Below are 25835 nucleotides of genomic sequence, written 5' to 3'. Positions count from 1 at the left end.
GCTTACGTCATACATTGATAACATTAGATTGAAAAAATAGCTTAATAACTTAATACTTCTTAAACAAAATTGTCTTGAAAATAACATAGTGTAAAAATAATCATGAGCCTTGCAACAATCCACTTCAGCTTTTGTTATATTTGTTGCTGCTGTGCTTTACTTTCTGAGACAGAGTCTCACTTATTTGCTAGGCTAGCCTTACACTGCTGCCTTCAAGAGATGCTCTCACTTTAGATGCCCTAGGAAGCAAGATTCTAGGTGTACCACCATGCCCAACTAAAACAGCCTACGGTGACTATATAGCTTATCAAAGCATTGTTTGTTTAGTCAAAAGTGTGCTGAGGTGCACTTGTGGAGCATAAGAACATGGGAAGTCACAATGAAAGGACAATTTGCAGCTTTCAGTTCTCTTCTGCCACCATGTGGGGCCTGGAAGTCAAACTCAGGTTGTCAGCCTTCACTCACTGAGCACCACTACTAACACTCAAGGTCTGAATATCCACTGACAGTAGGGACCACAGACACTAACTATCGAAGACTGACCAAAGATATTGATAGTCAAAGCGACGCTAAAAAGGAAGAAAATGAGCTTCAGCTTGGATTGTTTTCATTCAATTTTATCCACAGTTTGATTCGGTAATATACATTTAGTGTTCCATTTTTTAATGCATCAGAAAATCAATTATGATAAATCTGTGACTAATACAAACATTTCTGAATTCTTCAAAAAATTCAGTTAGAAAAGTCATTAAACTAGCATTCTATAAAGATAAGTATTAAACAAATGGTTACACATTTTTACTCATTTCAATTCAAACATATCCAACATCACTTCTTCCTTGTGCCAATGTGGTCATAAAGTTTAACAGAAGTAGCTATCTCGTGATGTTTTGGGCCCGATAAGATATTTTTCGATTATTCAATCCTGCTCAAATCACAAAACCATTCAAATAATGATATCCATTCTTAATTCAATAACTGATGAAGTAAATATATAAAAAGCCATAGAAAACATTTAGGATAAAATTTACACTAAAAAGTTACTAACAGAAATATGGCAGGGTCTTGGTATAAGGTTGTCATTGTGGACTATGCTGAAACTGCATTATAGGTGATATTGGTATTGCCTATTGGCACAATAATAATTGAACTGCTGTGTTACAGGCCCCAAGGGGACCCATCTTGAAAAGCATTTTTATTTGCTATCAAGTATGAGCACTGAAGTTCGGGTGTGTTTTCTCTATAAGGTATTAGGTGACTGACAAGTGAAATGTAGTAAAAAGAATTACCTAAAGTTTCACAACTATTTCAATAATAACAAAGCACAAAATACTCGGAAAATAACACAAGATTGATTAATAAGAGGAACTTTATACCACAATAATCATGAGAGAAGTATGAGTGATTGTTTTGGTTGTTACATTTTTTGAAGTTCGTAATGCTGTCAACTGTCTAAATTAAAAATTCATCAGCTAAGGTACTTCCTAAATTACCTACATTATCCAAATTTCCGATAATGAGATTCATTATGTCAATGGGGATATTTTTCAGATCCAATGACTTAATCTTATCTAATTAGATCAAATATTTAAATAATAAATTATCAATAATTTATTTCTTAAAACTTACAGTAATAAAAACCTTTCACTCTTCAATAGTTCCAATTTGACTCATGGGGACTAAAAAGAAAATATCTATATTCTGAAGCCAAGATTAAAAAATATGGCTCCATGACAACTGACCAAAATAATGTAGAATTTTTCCTAAAATCAATCCTTACCATAGTATTTGGCACATGACATTTTACATTTTATAAATTCCCTTTGAAATACCCAGGCCAATGGTTTTATTAAGTTGCATCCATATTAAGAGGTAACAAGTGCAAATAATCACACGGTTAAGAAATGATACTTGTTTGGCTACTGCAAAAGTGAATATGAAGGCTCTTCTATAGGAAACTGAGTTATTCATCACAGTAATGTTTTGGAAACATTCCTGCACTACTATCACCATAAGTTTATCCATCTTCAATCAAGCAAGGACTTTACTGAACATACTATTTCATGAAACAGAATGTGTTTAATTCAATATCAATTTACTTGAGGATCATAAAAAATACATGATCCAGAAATGGCCAAATTTTGAATCAAAACTTGCTTCTCACAGGCCGCCCTTTTAATATGGAAGGCAGCGCTTATGTACTTAATGTTCTCATAAGTCAAGATATAAACAGGAACACTGACAGTTACATCAAAATGTCCTTGACAATTAGTACTTCCCTAGCCCTCCAAAGTCTTACTGCTTTGTGTAACGTTTTCAACACAGAAATAAAATACTCTTCAGATAAAACAATTAAAAGATGATTATGCTTTTCCAAAATTAAATAGCATAAATTAAGCATATTAACATTTTTGACAATATGAAAGAACCAATTTAAGATAAACTGCAATGGGCTAACTAAGAAACCACCAATGTGAGGTACATTTAAACCCTCACATATTATTGACCGTACAAAACCTACCAAAATATTTTAAAAATCCCATTGATTCTATTAATACATAAAAAGAAATTGCAAAATGCTTAAGACTATTTGAGATTCATCAATTACACAGGCACTTCACATGTAAACAACCTACAATATAAATGAAAATATTTTGGCACCAACTGATAATACTAAAAGAATTGAATAATGCCAAGGTTTTGTTTGTTTCATTTTTTCCTAGGAAACAAAACAAAATATTGAAGAAATTGTGTACAAAGTATGAGTATATGAAATAACTCAAACATAGAATTGTTTTCCTAAAATATTACTTTTACCCAGATGATTACTTGTATACAGTGATGTAAAAATATTCAACTTAATGTGATTATTAAATTCAAAGCATGTTTTAAATTTTGTATCAATTTGCATTTTGAAAATCAGTCAAGATTCTTGAATGACATAATAAAAGGAGAATTTCAATTTATCAAAAACTCCTATAAATTAATTCAATTTTCCTCCAAAAGTTATTTGGACAACTCAGTTTAAATCTGAGATCGTAACGTAATTCTGAAAAAAAGAAACCTAAGGCAAACTATTTTTTACTGGACATTCTTAATGATTTTGAGATATCTGAAATCATTTCAAATACATGAAATTATACACGTATGTTTTTTTGAATTGTCACATCAAGCCATAGAAAGCTGAGATGCCTTGGTAGTAGGCAATTCAAGGAGTGCCTGAACCGTAACACCAACTTTCACAAGCCCTCGCTCTTCCAAAATATGGTGAGGCAAGCAGAGTCTCTCCTGGGGAAAGATAAAAACAATATTTTAAGTCTGGAACAGATTTTAAAATTTCGCTTATTAAATTATTTATTTTATTTTTTGAGATTGCAATTGCACCATTTCACTTTCCCCTTCTCTTCCCTTCCTTTAAGACAATCTACATCTCTCTTCTTTTCAACCCAATAAGACGAGCTGGTTATTCAAAATGGTTTATTAATTTATGAATTTTATATGGAGAAATGTTTTATCAGCTGCACACCAGAAGAAGTCAATGGATTTCATGGGAATACAGTTATAGACAGTTGTGAACTGCCCTGTGGGTACTGGAAATTGAACTTAGGACCTCTGTAAAAGTAGCTGGTGCTCTTAACTGCTAAGCCATTTCTCCAACCCCAAGAAGCAGATTTTTATAATATTTTTCTATTCAAATGAAAGGAAATAATACAATAATTCAACATTTTTCTTCTTAATTATAATATAAAATGTGGCTAGGTTCACAATTTAGCCTAAGGAAGGGATTCTAGAGATTAGCTTTGTTTCTAACGCCATCAATGTACTCTACTCAGAAGCAGGTTGTTGAGGAATGTGTCACTATTACTCAGTCTCTACTATCTTACTCCTGTTCCTGATGGATCTGCTCACTAAAGATGCTCTGTTAAAAATCACCACCACCTTCATAAAGATCACACAGTACCCATACATATTCGACTACTCTGTTACATTAATCTTCGACCAGTGCTTTCCTTGAAACCTCATCCCTGCTTTCTTTTCTGTGATACCGATCTGTTTAGTTCTTCAACTTTCCTATGCAATTGAGCTTTGAATTACAGTAGTCTTTACCCATTTTCTTCTAAAGTCCTACATATTTTCAAGAATTTTACACTCACTCTTCTCTTTTTTCATTATACCACCCCTTAGTATTGTGTCTAATAATTTTAACTCTCACTTCCACCCTGAATTCCAAATCTTTATTTCTACTAAAGGTACATCAAGCAATGCTAGTGAGCCATGACCAAATATATGTCCTACAGATACATCTAAATCAACATATCCATGAAAGAACTGCTTCAAGGAATAAAATTATCTTTTGGAATTTGTATCTCAGGCACTTTTCAAAATACACTGATACAAAAATATGAAGTGTAAAAGACTCCTCCTTCATTACTTCTATAATCAAATTAGTATTCACCAAATACTACTAAAGATAGCTAAAGCAGGCTCAAAATGATATTCGTATCTCAAGTTTTATTGTTACCATTGGTGTTCTTCTAGTATTTTACTCAAAAATTCAAATAATCAATATTATTATAAAAAGTTTCAAAGTAAAGACAATACCAACATTCATCAGAAACTACAAAAAGAACATATTAAACCAATGTGGAACAACTTAGGTATTCTGCATATATGTTACAGTTGTATACCTTGGTCCTCCTGTGGAACTCCTAACAGTAGGAAACAGGGACTGTCTCCAACTCTTTTCCTGTTTTTTTGGGACTCTCCTCCTCATGCTGGAATGCCTTGCCCAGTCTTAATATGAGGGGATATGCCTAGTTTCGCCAAGTGGTGGGTGATGCACACCTTTAATCCCAGCACTTGGGAAGCAGAGGCAGGCAGATTTCTGTGAAACTGAGACCAGTATGGTGTGTAAAGTGAGGTCCAAGACAGCCATGGTTGCACAGAGAAACCCTGTCTAGAAATAAATCAAAAAATAGAAAACACTATCCTGAGTGAGGTGAGCCAGACCCAAAAAGCGGAACATGGGATGTACTCACTCGTATTTGGTTTCTAGCCATGAATAGGGGACGTTGAGCCTATTATGCGTGGTCCTAGAGAAGCTAATTAAGAAGGTGAACCCAAAGAAAAACATTTAGGCGATGAAAGGAGACAGAGACAAAGACCCACATTGGAGCACTGGACTGAAATCTCAAGGTCCAAATCATGAGCAGGAGACAGAACACAAGCAAGGAACTTAGGACCGCGAGGGGTGCACCCACACACTGAGACAATGGGGATGTTCTATCGGGAACTCACCAAGGCCAGCTGGCCTGGGTCTGAAAAAGCATGGGATAAAACCGGACTTGCTGAACATAATGGACAGTGAGGACTACTGAGAACTCAAGAACAATGGCAATGGGTTTTTGATCCTACTGCACGTACTGGCTTTGTGGGAGCCTAGGCAGTTTGGATGCTCACCTTACTAGACCTGGATGGAGGTGGGTGGTCCTTGGACTTCCCACAGGGCAGGGAACCTGGATTACTCTTAGGGATGATGAGGGAGGGGGACTTGATGGGGGTGGGGGAGGGAAATGGGAGGTGGTGGCGGGGAGAAGGCAGAAATCTTTAATAAATAAATAAACAATAAAAAGAAAAAAACCAAACAACAACAAACTAAAACAAAACAACCAGATCACAATGAAAGAAGAGGTTCATTATTTTTTTTGTCCTCAAAAGAAAAATATGGTTTATTCTGGAACATGTAGGCTTAAACAGAGCCCAAGGACATACATTTAGGTCCCCCAAATCTAATATTCCACATGAAATCAGTTTAGTGTAGTCTTACAATAATGGAACGAAGAAAGTCATCAATATGGGTAACTTTCAAATGCAGTGGTGGGTGCATCAGAGAGGCAGTGAAACAAGGTGGGAAAGTCTCTCCAAGAGGCCTCAGTGCTGTCTTAGGGCAGTGCTGGGTTTGGGGTTGGTGGAAGCTAGTGGACTGCTAAGTTAATAAATTCCAGGCTTTAAATCTAATAAACATGGAAAATTAGTATCACCATAGAGGTGGGGAATGCATGACTGTTGGGGTGGTGGATACAACTAGAAGAGTTTATTTCTATTCATAAAAAATATGATTAGAGGAAAGGGAGTGGGAAAGTGACATAGTAAGATTGTAAATACATTGATAAATATATGTTAGCAACAAAGGACTAGATGTTAAATTAATATCCAAATTAACTGTGAATGAAATTCAAGAAGACTCCATTAAGGACATACATTGTACACAGAAGTTAAGAAAAATATTGTTTTATTAGATATGATTCTATTTTGTTCCATTAATTTAACAAAATTTCTATAGTAATTTAATTAGGTTTTCTTCTTTTTCTATATAAGTTGATAAATCACTCTAAAAGTATATGGAAATGCAAACAACTCAGAATATCTAATACTATGAGAAGCCAAGGACAATGGCACTAGGTTTCGATCCTAATACATGAACTGGCTTTGTGGGAGCGTAGCCTGTCTGGATGCTCACCTTCCTGGACCTAGATAGAAGTGGGAGGACCTTGGTCTTCATGTAGAGCAGGGAATTTGGACTGCTCTTCAGTATCGAGAGGGAGGGGGTGGGTATAGGGGGAGGGGAGCGGGGGGAGGGGGCAATATGTGGGAGGAGGGGGAGGGAAATGGGAAACGGGGAGCAGTTGGATATTTTAAGTAAAAAAGAATAAAAAAAAATTAAAAAATACCTTCCCATTAAAAAAAAAATCCATGAAGAGAAACAGTGATTTACTAAGGCAATTATGGAGCAAAAATGATTAATGAAACTAAACAATTAAAGAAAAAAATGGATTCACAGACACAGACACATTGTCCGTGATACAGAAGAAAGGTACAGAGAAAATGGGATTTCATGTAAGAGACTGTACAACTATAAGAAAGTAACTTAGGAAAATGCATCAAGTTACTGAATAGACATCTATGGAAGACCCATAGATCACCCGGTGTGATTTTTTAATAAATCAGAATCAGGGTTTAATAAAGATATCTTAGTACCTAATGATATCATAATAGAAGATAAAGGACCTAATACTTTCTCTGAAATAAATAAAGAAAAGACTTCTGATGGCACAACCAGTGTTCCTCATATGAGTGAATCCAGTCGAAACACTTAGACAAGAAGAAATGAAAAATGTTCAAACTGAAAACATTACACTTAGGTTATAAAACTATATCCTACTTGCAGACAGAAGTGAGTTTGTCAAGATTGAAGAGTAAAAGGTCAGGCGTATTTCCACATAATAGTAATAAAAATTTGAAAAGTTTTCTTTCTTTCTTTTTTTTTTTTTTCGAGACAGGGTTTCTCTGTAGCTTTGGTGCCTGTCCTGGAACTAGCTCTTGTAGACCAGGCTGGCCTCGAACTCACAGAGATCCGCCTGCCTCTGCCTCCTGAGTGCTGGGATTAAAGGCGTGCGCCACCACTGCCCGGCTTGAAAAGTTTCCAAGTTAAGATAATAATTGCATTATAGCAGAATATAATGTCAGACTTAATTTAACCAAAGAGGCAAAGTCCTCACATGATGAAAACTATAATGCACTGTTTACATTCTTTTTAGAAGGTATCAATTAATGAAAAGACATCTCAGGTTTCTGAACCAATAAAAATTTTAGAGAAAAACAGCATAATCTACAAAAAAAAAATCTAAGAACTTTGCAGAACTTGGCAAACTAATGCTAACATTGATATACTGATACAGAAATGCAAAAGAATCACTACAGCCAAAATAATCTTAAAATCAAATAAAACATGAGCATCCACACTGTCTTTCAAATCCCAACAGGCTATAGTCACACAGGGTGCTGCTGCCATAAAGAAATCAGTATGGAAAACGTGAAGCATAGAACCAAAGCCTTCCATTTATGAATGACAGATTTGTGACAAGAGAGTCAAGACAATTCAGTGGAGAAATATCAGTCTTAGCAACAACTTGTGCTGGGAAAAGTAGATACTGATACCCAGAAGAATAAATTTTTAACCCTATCACACACCAAACACACAACTGACATTCAAAATGAAGTATACACCTAAATAACACTGAAGAACTTTTCTGAAAACATATAGATATAAATAAATACTACACCCTTGTATTAGGCACTCCTTTTTTAGATATACCATGAAAACTATAGGGAACAAAAAGTGTGGTTGGGGACTATACTTCATCAACCCCCCCATTTTTTTTGATTTTCAAGACAGGGTTTCTCTGTGTAACAGCTCTGACTCTTCTGGATTACACTGTATAGACTGTATTCAGCCTCAAACTAAGAGAGATTCTCCAACTTCTGCCTCCGGAGTGCTGGGATTAAAAGTGTATACCACCACGAACTGGCCAGAATATTTTTTAAAGTATAAAAGCATCAAATTTTATACATTTATTTATGTGTATCTTATTATATATTGGCATTATCTCAATAGAGATTTTAAAAATCAGAAAATGTTCTAGAGCAAGCAAATAATAAAACAATTACACATCATTGGTGCCAAGTTCAGGATAATACACATCAAACATAAATATAAAACTACTAAAACAAAAATGGTAAAAATAAGTGCATGTAATATCATGTAATAACAGCTGGGAGAAAACATCCTCAATTTTCAATTCCGTAAGAAATTATAAGCACACAAAAATAAACTTTAAGAAGTAAAATTTTAAGGCACCATATATAAATCACAGATAATAAAAGGACAGCAAGTAGTTAACAAAGTACACATGAATTTACTGCTTCTTTTAAACAAAATAAATGGTGTCTATTCAGTTGAGGACATGGGCTAAAGTCGGACTGGAGGATCAGTTAATAATGTCACCTTTTAAAAGAGAGTTTAACACAAAGTAATTGTGGTCTAAAATATCATTTTTCTCAGTAGCCACATTAAGATCAGGTTCCTGAAGTCTTCAAAATAGGCAACATTTATTATACATATTAATCTATTGACAGTACTGATTTGATTTTGTAATACTGCAATTATTATGTAAAATGCAATCCAATTTATACTCATTTGAAAGTTTGTTTATTACAGATATTATCATATATAATACAAGTGTTGTGGGATTTCAATCCATTTAGACAATGACTTTTGGGGCAACAAGTCCATGGTCTTGTCTGCCTATATAACGTGAAAAATTATAAGCTGAGGGAAATGGTCTCTTGCTCTCTAACTCACTTGGGTGATAGAAGCAAAGCAGGCAGCCCCTGGGCAAATGACTGGATGAAGGAAACAGGATTAGCAATGACATCTAACCAGTTCTGTATCATTGAGTGCCTACCCCTACTTTATACCTAAATTCTTGAGAACCATTAACAGACTCCTGTGGATTCACACTACCACTAAGATTTATATTTGTTATATATTTTTATTTTGTAGTGATTTACTTATTGTTATTTTATGTGCATTTTTGTGTTCCCTTCATGTGTGTCTATGTGAGGGTGTCAGCATCTCTGGAACTGGAGGTCCAGTTGTCTGCTGTCCTGTAGGTGCTGGGAATTAAACCTGGGTCTAGTGGAAGAATAGCTACTGTTCTTAAGCACCGAGCCATCTCTCTAGCCCTGAACCAAGATTTTTTCAATTTGGCAGTCTCATTGTTCTAATATAGTTATACTAATGTAAACTTTCTTTTTTTAAATTTTATTACTTTAAAAAAGTACCGATCCGAAATCCCACTTCCTCCTCTCCTCCCACTCTCTCCCACACCCTCCACACATGCTTCCCCCAACCCCTCCAATCTTGAGAGAGGCCAAGGCACCCTGCCCTGCAGAAAGTCCAAGGCCTTCCCCACTACATCAATGTTGAGCAAGGTATACATCCAAAAAAAAAATAGTATCCCAAAAAGCCAGTACATGCACTAGAGATAAATCCCAGTGCCATTGTCATTGGCCCCTCAGTCTGTCCCAACTGCCAACCACATTCAATTCAGAATTGACTCATGAAGTTACAAGAGAGAACTAGAGTAATTATAATTAGTTAAGTGGTAGATTGTGTGCCTAGCATGTACGAGGCTTTGGGTTCAATCTCCAGCATGAAAATAAACATCAACAAAGGTGTCAAAGAAAGAAATAAACAACAACACAATGGTGTCACCATCAAATTTCAGTTCTTATTATTACATTCTGTTTACTCAGTGGTATCTACAATCCATGGACTTTGTTCACACAGGCTTTATAAAGGACTTTTTGAAGTGTTTAAAAAGTACTTACTAGATAAATGCTACAGTTACATGAAGGAGCATAGGAGAGGAACAGAGAGAAGAAACTCAAATTTGTGCTCACAAAGCATGACTCATCCCTCACTATGAAGATGCTTCTACTGATTCTACTTTCCACACAGTAGATTAATAGTTAAGTAATGATGTTGTCAGATAATTACCTGGGAAACACCCAACTTTTTGCAAGCATCAAGAAAATTTTCTACATTTCTTCGACATTTTGCCATGCTCAGCTTGGGCTATAAAGAAAGAAGAGAAAGACAAAAGTTTCTAGTATTTATATGCCAAACAATTTGATAATGAAAACTGTATTGCTTAATTGCACTAGTTAAGGACATTTTTTAAACCTTGTGCTCTCCTTGGGAGAAAGAGTAATCTTTTGACAATACTTACCACTGCTGGTGATGGTACATGAATACTAGCTACAGAGCGTGGCCTTATGTGATTGGCCAAGTGGCAAAGAACAACCCCATCCATCAGTGCAGCTCCTATGTCATCAGGTAGAATTACTTTTAATCTGGACTCAAGGTTCTATAAAGACAAGAGGATAAATTTTCAGGTCATATCAAAACGTATGGCATGCATTCATATTACCAATTATATGATCAAAATTTGAAAGAGCACTAGGAAACAAAATTACTATATGAATTTGTGAAATGAAATCTACTTCTGTAAAGCAGCTGTGCAAGGTCAACGTGACTTACATTGCGAAGCTGCCGTATCTGTTCACGCTCTTCCCGTAAATGCTCCATCTTTCTTCTCATTGTAAACCCTGGATCTGCTGCTCCATATTCTTGCCGAGATGCACGACTAAAGGCTGTATAGAAAGAGAAATTCCCTAACTTTTTATAAAAAAAGAACAGCTATCCATGGAGAAAGATGTATGATAAAAATATCTGTAGATAATTATGGAAGATATTTTAAATAATGCATTACAAATATTTTTAACTACATGTAAATGATCATTAGTTGCATGGATGAAAAGCAACAGGCAATTCAAGTGCAATGATTTCCAGCACTTATGGATGTTCTTATTTAATTATATATTGTGACAAACTTATGACCCATGTTAAAAGTGATGATACAACATATGATAGATTTCTAGCTTTAAAGAAAAAAGAAAATTATTCTGGAAGGTCAAGGTGGTTATTCACTACTAAGACTATAATTCAATACCTTGCCAAGTAAAATGGATCCATTTTCTTTGGGGCATGCCAAATGCAAAAAGATCCCTGTTTTAAACCACAATACAATGGAATGCTATAATTTCAAACATTTGTGTGCTGGCAGAGGGCTCATTCTAATAGCAATCACATCAGGGGAGAAATAAAACTGCAGGATACCTAAGGCAAAACGCTGAAGTTACAGGAGCTTGAAGGTAATGGGAAAGACAGAAATGGTGTTGGGAATTGCAAAGATAAATATGATCAAGAGAAAAATGCTTCTAGAAGAGGGGAAAGGATCATTGTATACATAAAATTATGGATTCTAAGTCATTTAAGCTGGGAAACTCTATAATGAACAAAGAAGACACCAAATTTTATTTGAAGACTATACTATATATTTACCTGATCTAGGCTTCAAGCCAAAGGGACCATGTGAAAAGCCATCAGTCCTGTCATATTCCTAAAAGAAAAAAAGCAAAACCCTTGCTGTTCCAAAATTATCAAGGCAACTTTTCATACCTGTTCCAATTTTGAGAAATCTTTATTTCTAATGTTTTCTTAAATAGTGAAACTCAACCTAGATTTCAATTCAAGTTGATATGTTTCATGGTTTAGAAGTCAATAAATATTCCTCATTTACCTAGGAATACAACTTTAAATCTTTACTTCACTTTTAAAAAATAAATTATGTATGTTCACATGTGTGTGTGTTTGTGTGTGTGTGTGTGTGTGTGTGTGTGTATGAGGTGGGGAGAGAGATGGAAGTAAGAGAACAACTTCAGGGAGTAACTTCTTCAATCATATCGGTCCTTGTGATCAAACTGAGTTGGTAAGGCTTGGTGGCAAAAGCCTTTACCAAGAGAAGTATCTTACCAACACATAATATTTTCTGATACTACGAAAAAAAGGAAAATAATTAACAAGGTATGATAATTTTTTTTAAAGAAGAATTAAGTGAAGGTTTTTAAAATAATGAAGAACAAATCAATTGAAAGATAGATCAACATGGACTCTGTATGTACTACTGACTTGATACTTAGTGGAAAATTTTAGGCCAATTACAGGAGTTTTAGAATAATAGATGAGAGCAAATCATTATCTCTTCCATCTGAACATACATTATTTTAAAGTGTTTCTGCAAGTCATGGTAAGCTATGGAAAGATACACATGCCGGGCGGTGGTGGCGCACGCCTTTAATCCCAGCACTCAGGAGGCAGAGGCAGGCGGATCTCTGTGAGTTTGAGACCAGCCTGGTCTACAAGAGCTAGTTCCAGGACAGGCTCCAAAACCACAGAGAAACCCTGTCTTGAAAAACAAACAAACAAACAAAAAAAAAACAAAAAAGAAAGAAAGATACACATAACATTAAAGAAATTCCCAATTGGTGCAAAAAGCCTAAAGTATGGTGTAGGAGGTCCTTCTGTCTATGTGTTGCTTTCATTGGTTAATAAAGAAACTGCTTTGGGTGTATAGCAGAGATGTATGGGAAGAGAGATAGGTAGAGAAAAACTAAAGGGGATGCAGGAATAAGATGGAGTCTGGGAGATGCCATGGATCCACTGTTAGAGGTAGACATGCTGAAAATTTGCTGGTAGGCCACAACCTCATGATGATATACAGATTAATAGAAATGAGTTAAATTAATATGTAAGAGTTAGCCAATAAGAAGTTAGAACTAATGGGCCAAACAATGATTTCATTAATACAGTTTCTGTGTGGTTATTTCGGGGCTAAGCTACCTGGGCAGCTGGGATGAACAAGAGGGCCCTCCTCCTCCTACAAAAGTATATTTGCATAAACATTTCATTTAATGTGATTAAGTCCATATGCTTCAAATGGATTTAAATGAAGTAACTGAAAGTGTTTTATAAATTTTAAGATTTATAAAAACATATAAATAAAATACAGTTGTGGCAGCACCTTATGACTCTGGGTGACAACTCCCAGAAACTGGTATGGCAGAAGTTTTAGTTATTTCTCTGCCATTTACTGTCTAGGCTTTTGGGGAAAGCTACTGGATTTTTTAGCTACACAGTAATAAAGAGACATTAAAATGGGACTCTATTTATGCTGAAACAAAACAGAGAGACTTTGTTAATGTGGTACACTAACAGGTTTTACCATTTTCTTCTCACATGAAACTGCGGCAGTAATTATTCCGTACAGTGTCTAAATGTTCTCTAGATGTGCTAGGCAGCTCAATGTGAATGTGAGTGGAGTTAGGAAAACACATTCAGCATCCCACCCATACACATTCTTATGTTCGGTCTTCTTTATTTTGTTGAAATTGTTATAAATTACTGAACAAAATTCTACTTATCCAAATAAAAGCAAAACTCATAAAAGCAGTAGAACTTACCTGAAAAAAAATAGACATTAGTACACTTCTTGGTAGACATAGGCCATAAAATCACACAAAGCAGCAATGTAAACCAAGTGGCAGTCATGTCTATCCTTACAGTTGTTATAACTTACAAAGAAAGGATTTAAAAAGCATTCAACTATGACTAATTGTAGGATACCCTAATTAAAATTGTTTTCTAACACAATATATATATTACTTTGTTTTCCATATAATTTTGTAATATTTTTATTAAACTCATGTTCATGGTCATAGAAAAGTTTTATAATACAAATCACACAAAGTAATACAGAAAAAAAATCGCAGTTTTCTAAAAACAAATCTATGTACATATAATGAGATAAATCTATATAATCAAGTTTATACAATAAATTCAGGTCAATCAAAAATTTTAAGATGTGAATTCTCCAAATGAATTATTATTTTCCTACTAATAAAAATGGACTTTAGAATACTAAATAAAGTGATCAAAACTAAATGAGATACTATTTAAAATATTTAAGTTCTTGTGGTAAAGCAACAAGATTAAGTTACATGAACTCATCATTCAAACCACCATAGTATTTAAACAAAATTTTCGGAATTATGATTTTCATATACCAGCTCTCCCATTATTCTTTTGATCTAAGATGCCAGGAAACGTGTGACCTTCTGTCGATAGGAACAACCCACTACAGGATTGTTTCTCGTGGAAAAAGGACATTTCTCTTGCATTGCTTTAAGACCTTATTAGTTACAAGGAAAACCAAAGGCCATTGCACAATGCTTAATGCATTTTTAAAATTAAAATTCCAAAGCTATTGTTAGAATCCAACACTTATCTTTAAATGTAGAAGAATAAGAAGGCATACATATCATAAATTGACTTACATTCAGTGATGTAGAAATATGTTCCACAGAAAACCATAAGTTAGCGAAATTTACTAGGGATATTCATACACAGGAATAGTATTCAAAATTTTTTACAGATGAAACTTGTACATAGTAATCAACAACTGATTTCAAAAAGAAGTAAATAAATGACTTTGTACCAAAAAAAGATGAAGTTTTAGAAAAGAGGTAAGAAAAAACTCTTTATAAAACACAGAAAAGATACAAAGCATTAAAACAACTTGTACCTCGGATGATACTGGAGACTGTGGTGACATATGAGCATTATCATTCTCTTGCTAAAATATAAAAATAAAAACATGAAAGATGAAATTAAAATACACAATGATGATTTAAACATACAAAAGGACAATGGAAAATTGTTTTGATCAACTGTCAAAAGAGGAATTGACAATGTACAGTATGGCGTCTTGCTATTTAAATGTTCTTGGTGAACCACAGTACAGACATTGCTGAGAAATTTTAGACATAAATGATCCCTGGCCACAAGTAACAATGAATCAGATTCTATGTAAGAGCCTCTAATGATATATAAGAATTTTAAAGACTCAAAAGTACAATCAAGACATAATAGGTAAGATGTATTACCCCTTCAGACACAGCAATGAAGCCTGGCAAGAGATCAGCATGGTAAATAAGAAATTAACTGGAAGATTATGCATATTAGTGTAAGTAGAGAAATATTTATGAATTTAATGGAATAATATCAATAAATGGTTCATGGTTTAGGAATAAATACTCTAATGACAACCAAATGAAAATATCTTGACATTTAGCCTGGAAAATGAATACTACATTAAGCATGCATTCCACTGACAAGTGATTATTTCTCAGATACTATTCTAGAGACTAAGAACGAGGAAATTTTTGTTATCCTGTTTTTTTTTGTTTGTTTTTCCATATGAAATTGAGTATTATTCTTTCAAGGTCTATATAGAATTGTGCTGGGCATTGCATTGAATCTGTAGACTGCTTTGGGTAAGATTGCTATTTTTATTGTGTTGATCCTACCTATCCAAGATCATGGAAGTTCTTTCCACTTTCTGATATCTTCTTCAATTTCTTTTTTTAGACACTTAAAGTTTTTGTCATACATGTCTTCCACTTCTTTCGTTAGAGTTGCACCAAGATATTTTATGTTATTTGTGGCTATTGTGAAGGGTGATGTTTCGCCACTTTCTTTCTCAACCCATTTATCATCTGTATATAAGTGGGGTACTAATTTATTTTAGTTAATCTTGTATCCTGCTACATTACTGAAGGGGGTTATCAGTTGTAAAAGTTCCCTAGTATAATTTTTGGGTCACTTACGTAAACTACCATAACTTCTGCAAATAGTGAAAGTTTGACTTCTTACTTTCCAATTTGTATCCCCATGATCTCATTTTGTTGTCTTATGGCTCTAGCTAGAACTTCAAGTACTATATTGAATAGATATACAGTAGACAGCCTGTCTTGTTCCTGATTTTAGTGGAATCACTTTGAGTTTCTCTCCATTTAGTTTGATGTTGACTGTTGGCTTGCTGTATATTGCCTTTATTATGCTCAAGTATGTTCCTTGTATCCCTTACCTTTATCAAGAAGGGATGTTGTATTTTGTCAAAGGCTTTTTTCATATCCAATGAGATGACCATGTGACTTTTTTCTTTCAGTTTGTTTATATTATAGATTTTCACATTTGAACCATTCCTGCATCTCCGGGATAAAGGTAACTTGATTATGGTAGATGATTTTTTCTTATGTTTTCTTGGAGTAGGCTTGCCAGTATTTTACTGAGGATTTATTTATTTATTTATTTATTTATTGAAAAAATTTCTGCCTCCTCCCCGCCTCCCATTTCCCTCCCTCTCCTCCCACTCTTCTCCTCCTCCTCCCACTTATCTCCCCTCCCCCAGTCCATTCCCCCTCCCTCTAAGTACTGAGGAGCAGTCCAGATTCCCAGCCCTATGGGAAGTCCAAGGTCCTCCCCCCTCCATTCAGGTCCAGGAAGGTGAGCATCCAAACTGGCTAGGCTCCCACAAAGCCAGTTCATGCAGTAGGATCGAAATCTAGTGCCATTGTCCTTGGCTTCTCATCAGCCCTCATTGTCCGCCATGTTCAGAGACTACGGTTTCATCCCATGCTTATTCAGTCCCAGTCCAACTGGCCTTGTTGAGCTCCCAATAGATCAGTCCCATGGTTGGGATAAAGGAAGGGTGGATATGGGAGCAGGGAAGTATATATCCTAATTAAGGGAGCCATCTTAGGGTTGGCAAGAGACTTGACTCTAGAGGGGCTCACAGGTGTCCAGGGAGATGTCCCCAGCTAGTACCTTGGGCAACTAAGGAGAGGGAACCTGAAATGACCCTATCCTATAGCCATACTGATGAATATCTTGCATATCACCATAGAACCTTTATCTGGCGATGGATGGAAATAGAGACAGAGACCCACATTGTAGCACTGGACTGAGCTCCCAAGGTCCAAAAGAGAATTTTTACATTAACGTTCATGAGGGACATTAGTCTGTAATTCTCTTTTTCAGTTGCATCTTTGTGTGGTTTGGGTACCAGGGTAACTATCACCTCGAAAAAAGAGTTTGACAATGTTCCTTCTGTTTCTATTGCATGGAACAACTTGAAGAGTATTGGTATTAGCTATTCTTTGAAATTCTGGTAGAACTCTGCACTGAAACCCTCTGGCCCTTGGGTTATTTGGTTGGGAGACTTTTGATGACTACTTCTTTTTCCCTAGGTGTTATAGGTCTATTTTAAAGCGTTTATCTATTCTTGTTTCAATTTTGGTATGTAGCACAGAGAAATTTTTCCATTTTCTTTAAATTTTCCAATTTTGTGGGGTATAGATTTTCAAAGTATGACCTAATGATTCTCTGAATTTCCTCAGTGCCTGTTGTTATGTCCCCTTTTTCATTTCTGATTTTGTTGATTTGCATATTCTCTCTGCCTTTTGGTTAGTTTTCATAAGGTTTGTCTATCATGTTGAGTTGTCTCATTGATTCTTTGTTTCTAATTTACTCATTTCAGCCCTCAATTTGATTGTTTCCTGGCATCTACTCCACCTGGGTGAGTATGGTTCTTTTGGTTCAAGAGTTTTTAGGTGTGCTGTTAAGTCGTTAATGTGAGATTTCTCCAAGTTCTTTATGTAGACACTTAGTGCTATGAAATTTCCTCCTAGCACTGCTTTCAAAGTGTTGCATAAATCTGGGTATTCTGTGTACTCATTTTCATTAAAGTCTAAGAAGTCTTTAATTTCTTTCTTTATTTCTTTCTTGACCCAGGTGTGATTCAGTTAAGCATTGTTCAATTTCTATGAGTTTATGGGTTTTCTGCAATTAGAGTTGTTGTCGAATTCTAACTTTAATCCATGGTGATCTCATAATATACAAGGGGTTATTCCCTTTTTTAAAATATCTATTGAAGTTTGCTTTGTTACCAAGTATGTGATTAATTTTTGAGAAGGTTCCATGAGGTGCTGAAAAGAAGGTATATTCTTTTGTGGTGGGTGGAATTTTCTATAGATATCTGTTAAAATCATTTGAGTCATAACTTCTGTTAGTTCCTTTATTTCTCTGTTAAGTTTCTGTCTGGTTTTCCTGTCCAGTAGTGAGAGTGGGGTGAGAAATGTACAAGAAAGGAACTTCCAAAGATATCCTTATCCCTGACTTCAAGCTCTACTGTAAAGTTCTAGCAATGAAAACAGCTTGGTACTGGCACAAAAACAGACAGATGGACCAATGGAATATAATCGAATCAAAGATGCAGATATCAATCCACATACCTATGAATTTCTGACAAAGAAGCTAAAATAATGCAATGGAAAAAAAGAAAGCATTTTCAACAAACGGTGTTGGCATGACTGGATTTCAACATGTAGAAGAATGCAAATAAGTCTTTAACTTATTCCTTTATTTCTTACTTGACCCATTGATGATTCAGATAGAAGAGAAAGTGGGAAGTATACTTGAACGCATTGGCATAGGAGACCACTTCCTAAATATAACCTCAGTAGTACAGACACTAAGAGAAACAACTAATAAATGGGACCTCCTGAAACTGAAAAGCTTCTGTAAAGCAAAGAACACGTTGACCAAGACAAAACTGCAGCCTACAGAATGAGAAAAGATCTTCACTAACCCCACATCAGGCAGAGAGCTGATCTCCAACATATACAAAGAACTCAAGGAATTGGTCATCAAAAGAACAAATAATCCAATAAAAAATGGGTTACAGAACACTAAACAGAGAACTCTCAATAGAGGAATCTAAAATGGCTGAAAGACACATAAGGAAATGCTCAACATCATTAGCCAGAGAAATGGAAATCAAAACAATTCTGAGATTCCATCTTCACCTGTAAAAATGGCCAAGATCAAAAACATTGATGAGAACTTATGCTAGAGAGAATGTGGGGTTAAGGGAAAACTCCTCCATTGATGGTGGTAATGCAAACTGGTACAGGAACTTTGGATATAAGTATGGTGTTTTCTTAAAAAATTAGGAAACAACCTACCTCAAGACCCAGCAATACCACTTTTGGGTATATACCCAAAGGATGCTCAATTATACCCTAATGACATGTGCTCAACTATGTTTGTAGCAGCATTGTTTGTCATAGCCAGAACCTGGAAAGAACCTAAATGCCCCTCTATCAAAGAATGGATAAGGAAAATGTGGTACATTTACACAAACAGCAGGAAAAATAATGTCATCTTGAAATTTGCGGGCATTTGTATAGATCTAGGAAACATCATATTGAGTGAGGTAATCCAGAACCAGAAAGACAAGTATCATATGTACTCACTCATAAGTGGCTTTTAGATATAAAACAAAGAAAAAACAGCCACGATTTACAATTCTAGAGATCCTAGACAACAGTGAGGACCCTAAGAGAGACATACATGGATGTAATTGACATGGGAAGTAAAAAAAAACAAGATCTCCTGAGTAAATTGGGAGCATGGGAACAATGGGAAAGGGTAGAAGGGGAGGGGAGAGAAGGGAAGGGACTGGAGAATAATATATAGCTCAATAAAAACAATAAAAAATAAAGAATGCAAATATATCCATATCTATTCCATGCATAAAACTCAAGTCCAAATGGATCAAAGACCTCAATATAAATCCAGCAACACTGAACCTAACAGAAGAGAAAGTAGGAAGTAGCCTTGAATGCATTGGTACAAGAGACCACTTCCTAAATATAACACCAGTAGCACAGACACTGAGATGGACAATTAATAAATAGGACTTCCTGAAACTGAGAAGCTTCTGTAAGGCAAAGGACACAGTCAACAAGACCAAACAGCAACTTACAGAATTGTAAAAAAATCTTCACCAACCCCACTTGAGATAGAGGGCTGATCTCCAAAACATACAAAGAACTCAAGAAACTAGATATCAAAATATCAAATAACCCAATTAAAAATGGGGTACAGATCTAAACAGAGAATTCTCAATAGAGAAATCTCTAATGGCCAGAAGGCACTTAAGGAATTGCTCAACATCCTTAGTCATCAGGGAAATGCAAAGCAAAATGACTCTGAGATACCATCTTACAGCAGTCAAAATGGCTAAGAACAAAACCACTAATGACAGCTTATGCTGGAGAGGACGCAGAGTATGAGGAACATTCCTCCATTGCTGGTGGAAGTGCAAACTTGTACAACCACTTCGAAAATCAGTATGATCATTTCTCAAACAATTGAGAATCAATTTACTTCAAGACCCAGTAATACCATTCTTGGGTATATACCCACAGGATGAATACCACATCCCATACCACAAAGACATTTGTTCAACTATGTTCACAGCAACATTATTTGTAATAGTCAGAACCTGGAAACAACTGCGATGCCCCTCAACTGAAGAAGAGATAATGAAAATGAATTTACACAATGGAGTACTACTCAGTAGTAAAAAACAACATCTAGAAATCTTCAGGCAAATGAATGGAACTAGGACAACAAACACATCCTCAGTTAGGTAACCCAGACACAGAAAAACAAACATGGTTTGTACTCACTCCCAAGAAGATATTAGACATAAAGCAATGGATAACCAGCCTACAGTCCACAACCCCAGAAAAGCCAGGAAATAAGGAAAACCCTAAGAGAAACATACAATGATCCCCCAAGGAAGATGAAGTAGTCAAGTTCTGCATAGTCAATTGGCAACATAGCAGTAGGGTGGCAGGGACATTGTGGAGGGGAGAAGGGGGAATAGGGAGGAGAACATGAGGGATCCGGAAGATCAAGTTGGGTAAAAGACAGAAATGGAGAGCAAGGAAAGCGATACCTTGAAAGACAAAGCCATTGTGCGGTTAGCAAGAAACCAGGCATTAGGGAAACTAAGGAACCTCATTAGGGAAACATTAGGAAAACCAAGAAAACCACAAGGATGACCTCAGTTAAGAATCTAAGCAATAGTGGAGAGGATACCTAAACTGCCCTTCCCCTGTAATCATGTTGATGACTACTTTAATTGTCATCATAGAACTTTTATAGAGGAACTGATGGAAGCACATGCAGAGACCCACAGATAAGCACTGAACCAAACTCCTGGAGTCTAGTCATAGAAAGGGAGGAGCAATATTATGAGCAAAAGTTCAAGAACATGATGGGAATGCCCTCAGAAACAGCTGACATGACCTAAAAGAAGCTCATTGACTCCAGACTGACAGCTAGGAACCCAAAATAAGCCCGAACTAGGTCTACTGAATGTGGGTGACAGTTGTGTGGCATGGGCAGTTTGTGGGGCCATTAACAGTGGAACCAGTATTTATCCCTAGTGCTTGAACTGGCTCTTTGGAGCTCATTCTCTATGGAGGTATATTTTGCTCAGCCTACATACAGGGAGGAGGGTCTTGGTCCTGCCTCAAGTGATGTGATAGACTTTGTTGACTATTCATGGGAGGCTTCCCTCTATGAGAAGTGGATGGGGGTAGTGGGAGTGGAGGATGGGAGAAAGAGGGAACTGGGATTGATATGTATAATAAGATTGTGTTAAAAATAAAAAAAGTTGGCTGGGCAGCGGTGGTGCACGTCTTTAATCCCAGCACTCAAGACGCAGAGGCAGGTGGATCTCTGTGAATTCGAGACCAGCCTGGTCTACAAAAGCTAGTTCCAGGATTGGCTCCAAAGCTACAGAGAAACTCTGTCTCATAAAAACAAAAAACAAATAAACAAAACAAAAGTAATAAAAAGAGAAAGATATTAGGAAATTTGTTAAAATATCATGCTTAAAGAATATCTCAGTCTAGAGAGTAGACAAAGTTAAGATAACATTTCCAGTCTATATATGGATCACACAGAAACTGTAAAGAAAAGGAAGGAGTGGTGAAAACATATAAGCTTCTTGAGAAAGTAAAGTTCAGTAAAAATCAGGTAAATTGAAAAGATAAGAACAAAGACACAGAATCAATAAATTAAAAAAAAAAAGATGACTGCAAAGCAACTCTGAATTCCACAGGGCAAAAAAAGTGAAAGGATGGCAAGTTGTGAGTTTATGCTGATATGCTCACCAGGGACTTGATTGATAAAGACTAGGAATTTACCTTGTAAGGCATGGGGTGAAACTTAAGGTTTTAAAGCAAAGAAATGGCCTTATTTTACTTGTATTCTGAAAGCAGTAGGGAGAGTGTACCAAAGAGAGAAGAGGTGTGGGGAGACATTTCAGATGGTAAAGTGCTTGGAGTGCAAGCATTGGGATCAGAATTGGGATACCCAGTACCCATATACAATGACAAACTTGATGATATGTCTCTGTGTTCCTAGCAATGAGAAAGCAGAGGGGTGAATTCTTTGAGTTTACAGATAAGCAAGCCCAGCTGAATCTGTGAGCATCAGATACAATAAGAGACCCTGTTTCAAAAAACAATGTTGAAAAGGACTGAGGAAGACACTGGAAGTTGACAAGTGGTGCACACACATGCATGCATTGTGGCACACTCAGATAGATAGATAGATAGATAGATAGATAGATAGATAGATAGATAGATAGATAGATACATAGATAGATACATAGATACATAGATAGATACATAGATAGATACATAGATTACAGATAAATATAAGCAGATAGACAGGTAGATAGACAAACAGAGAGATAATATAAATACAGAAAAGCAATGAAGCTGTTGTACCAATTCAAGCAAGAAAGACTGAAAATCTATGCAAAGGTAGCAAAGATGGAAAAGAAGGTGGTGTAGATAAACTATTTCAGTGCCCAAAAATAAACAAGTGAATTAGTAGGTTTTCATAATGGATTAGACATTGAAACAGGTGGGAGAAAAGTTACTATGAGGAGGCAGGGAGGACAGCCAAGGTGAACCTCTAACTTGTAGTTCAAAGAATGCTATCTGTTACACACTTCAGATTTTGTGGACAACATGGTCCTGGTACTAACTTCACAACTCTGTCATTAGAATGCAAAAGCATCTGTAGGCAAGTGGCTGTAACTCTCTTGTATTTAAAAGTTACTTACAAACATAGCAAGTGGGCCAGGTTTCATCCTGGGCCACTTTGTCAACTTCTGCTTTGTCTAAAAAGGAGTTGATAATTTAACAAAGTAGTTACCACCTTTGCCTGCACAATAAACTCAAATGGAAAACTTTTAAACACACACACACACCAATTAAATCTGAATATCTGTGAGTAAAATCCAGATATCGTGAGTTTTCATTGTGCAACCTAGGTTGAAAAAGATACTACATCAATTTAAAATGTTAATATGTTTGAGGCATGGAAAAAAGATGAATGTGTTGAATCCTAGGTGGGCAGAATGTTCCAAGCACCTAAGAAAGAGGATACATTACTACAAAAACCTTAAGCTAGATGGTAAAGTACAGACTAGAGCCGTAAACTAGGAGCTATTACTAGATCCACTGGAATTAGTCATCAAAACTCTGCACACTGAAACCAGCACTTTATAGAGTCTATCCAATGAGTTATGACATAAGAAGGAAAAAAATGTAAGGGTCAAACAGATAAAGTGCAATGGAAAGCCAGCAGCAGGTAAACAGGAATTGAGTGCAATCATGAACAGCAACCTAGAAAACATTCCTACACAAAAACTGCTTTCATCATTTACCACAGATACTAATGGAAATAATAGAAATAATGGAACGTTTTGGAAACAACTGTTTTAATTTTTTTTTGGAGGGGGTCTCCATAAATACTATTTGATATACATGAAAAGATAACATCATTTGGGTTAGGCAAAGGTAATTCACATAGATTACTTATTTTGCCAAGTGTAATTTTATTTCCAAGAAAACATTGTTTTCAGATGTAAACTGATGGGTTACAGGTCCAAAACAAATGATAAACCTCTAAAACTCTTAGAAATTGTGTTCTAGAAAACAAAGGGTTAAATTAATAACTATATGATAATGCTCAGAAGTTTTCATTATTGTAGAAAACTGGTGCTCAGTAGCAAAGAAAACAACAGCAGATCTGCATTAACTCTCTCTAACCCAACTAAATATGAAAGTAAAGAATTCAAATCAATATTACCCTTAGTCTCACCTCCTCATTTTCATTGCCACTTGAATTCTTCCTTGCTGATTTGTACTGAAAAACATTTTAAAAGAATACTTTATTCTTCCATAAACATGTGAATATTTTGTTCAAAATAACACCTGAGGCTTATTACTATGTTGGTACTTTTATTAAATTATCTGATATTAAACTGAAGTACACAGTCAGTTTAAACAGTCCTCCTATTCACATGCACAATGCTGTGAGTAACACTATTCCTTCCTAAGCCAGACCCACTTCTCATTCTTTCAGGTTTGCAATCTGTGGATTGTCTTAGAACAGCGGTTCTAAACCTGTGGGTTGCAACACGTTTGGTGTCAAACGGAACTTAACAGAGACCGTGTATACAGATATCATGCATATCAGATATTTATACTGTAACTCCTAACATTAGCAAAATTATAGTTATGAAGAGGCAATGAAAATAATTTTCTGGTTGTAGGTCACACAACATGAGGAACTGTGTTAAAGAGTCTCGGCATTAGGAAGGTTGAGAACCACTATCTTAGAATCTTTCTTAGTTCACTGCATTCAACAAGTCGTCAAGTCAACTTTTTGGCAATCTCTCCTAGACTTGCTTCATCTGAATTCTTACAACCACCATCCTATCCAGGGTTCTTATCATTTCTCACATGGTTTGTAATTTCACTACACTAAGATCATAGCAATTGTTTTAAAAACTGGGCTGGAGATGTGTTTCAGTGGTAGCATGCTTTCTTACCACCTATGAACCCCTGGGTTCAATCCTCTGCACCACAAAGAAGTAATCTTCTAATTTCAGGCTATGTTAAATGCATATGGCAGCTACACAATAATGGTAATAGTGCTGAGAGCTAACATTTTGAACTATCATTTACATTACAGTAGTAATGATTGAAGTGCATTGCATGGATTGAGAAACTTAATCTTTATAACAACAGAATAAGTACTTTTATCCCAGTTTATAGTGAAATATTGAGAAAATGTGTTCAACCTAAAGAATTTGAATATGTGACAAAGTGATTTTTAGAATCAAGGAGAATATACTGTGACAATCAGTAGAAGTCTTATTTTCTATTCCTTGCCAAAAACTGCTTGAATTATTTTGCAAATCAATGTTAGAACCAAACAGGTGTTCACAGAAGTTCTTTTTTTTTAAAAAAAAAAAACTACTAATTTTCAGATCATGTCAAAAAAAATTTTTCCTAATGTCCCGGGTTAAATTTAATTGCCCCCTTTATGTTACTCTTTCTTCCATATCCTGAGGAAATAACTTACCTAGTATCTCAGTAACAAAGTTGGCTGTATTAGGAACTGCAGATAAGTCACATATGTTCCCCTTCTATAGTTTATAGCTGTGACTAATGTACTATTAGTTCCATTGCATATCTTTTTGTGTTATGTTCAACAGCCTACTTTGTTCAACGAAGCAAGTGCTGCTAATAATGAGCTACACTGCAGCCCTATACAATTTTATATTTTCTTAACGTTAAAGGAATAATTTGATACCAATTTTTCATGCAATGTCCTAACACTGACATCTTCTGACAATTGAGAAGAATTACACATGTCCTTAACCTATTTCCCAGGGACTGAAGATTATATTTACACCCACTTTATCATGTATGAAAGAAATGAACATTTACTGACTGATGGTTAC

At 35.6% G+C, this 25835-nt stretch overlaps 1 protein-coding gene and 1 non-coding gene across 7 annotated transcripts in view; both read right to left on the bottom strand.

The window, feature by feature from the left end:
- Positions 1-628: 628 nt before the first annotated feature.
- Positions 629-25835, bottom strand: part of Lrch2 (leucine rich repeats and calponin homology domain containing 2) — a 104030-nt gene continuing 78823 nt past the window's right edge. For 3 of the 6 annotated variants that reach the window (XM_057759737.1, XM_057759739.1, XM_057759741.1), the window contains 7 exons: positions 24185-24229; positions 14889-14939; positions 11810-11867; positions 10946-11058; positions 10635-10772; positions 10403-10480; positions 629-3288 (listed from right to left, as the gene is read on the bottom strand). In XM_057759737.1, coding sequence (XP_057615720.1) covers positions 3169-3288; positions 10403-10480; positions 10635-10772; positions 10946-11058; positions 11810-11867; positions 14889-14939; positions 24185-24229 — 603 coding nt within the window. In that variant the 3' untranslated portion in view covers positions 629-3168. The remainder of the gene's footprint in view (positions 3289-10402; positions 10481-10634; positions 10773-10945; positions 11059-11809; positions 11868-14888; positions 14940-24184; positions 24230-25835) is intronic. The other 3 variants (XM_057759738.1, XM_057759740.1, XM_057759742.1) reach the window with 1 other exon arrangement.
- LOC130868737 (small nucleolar RNA SNORA35) lies at positions 14410-14538 on the bottom strand. The gene has a single exon (XR_009056553.1). It is a non-coding gene; the product is annotated as a small nucleolar RNA SNORA35 (small nucleolar RNA).

Source organism: Chionomys nivalis, chromosome X (genome assembly GCF_950005125.1).
Source record: "Chionomys nivalis chromosome X, mChiNiv1.1, whole genome shotgun sequence".
NCBI lineage: Eukaryota > Metazoa > Chordata > Mammalia > Rodentia > Cricetidae > Chionomys > Chionomys nivalis.
The sequence above is the reverse complement of the archived record's forward strand: the minus strand, read 5'-3'. Positions and strand labels throughout refer to the sequence as shown.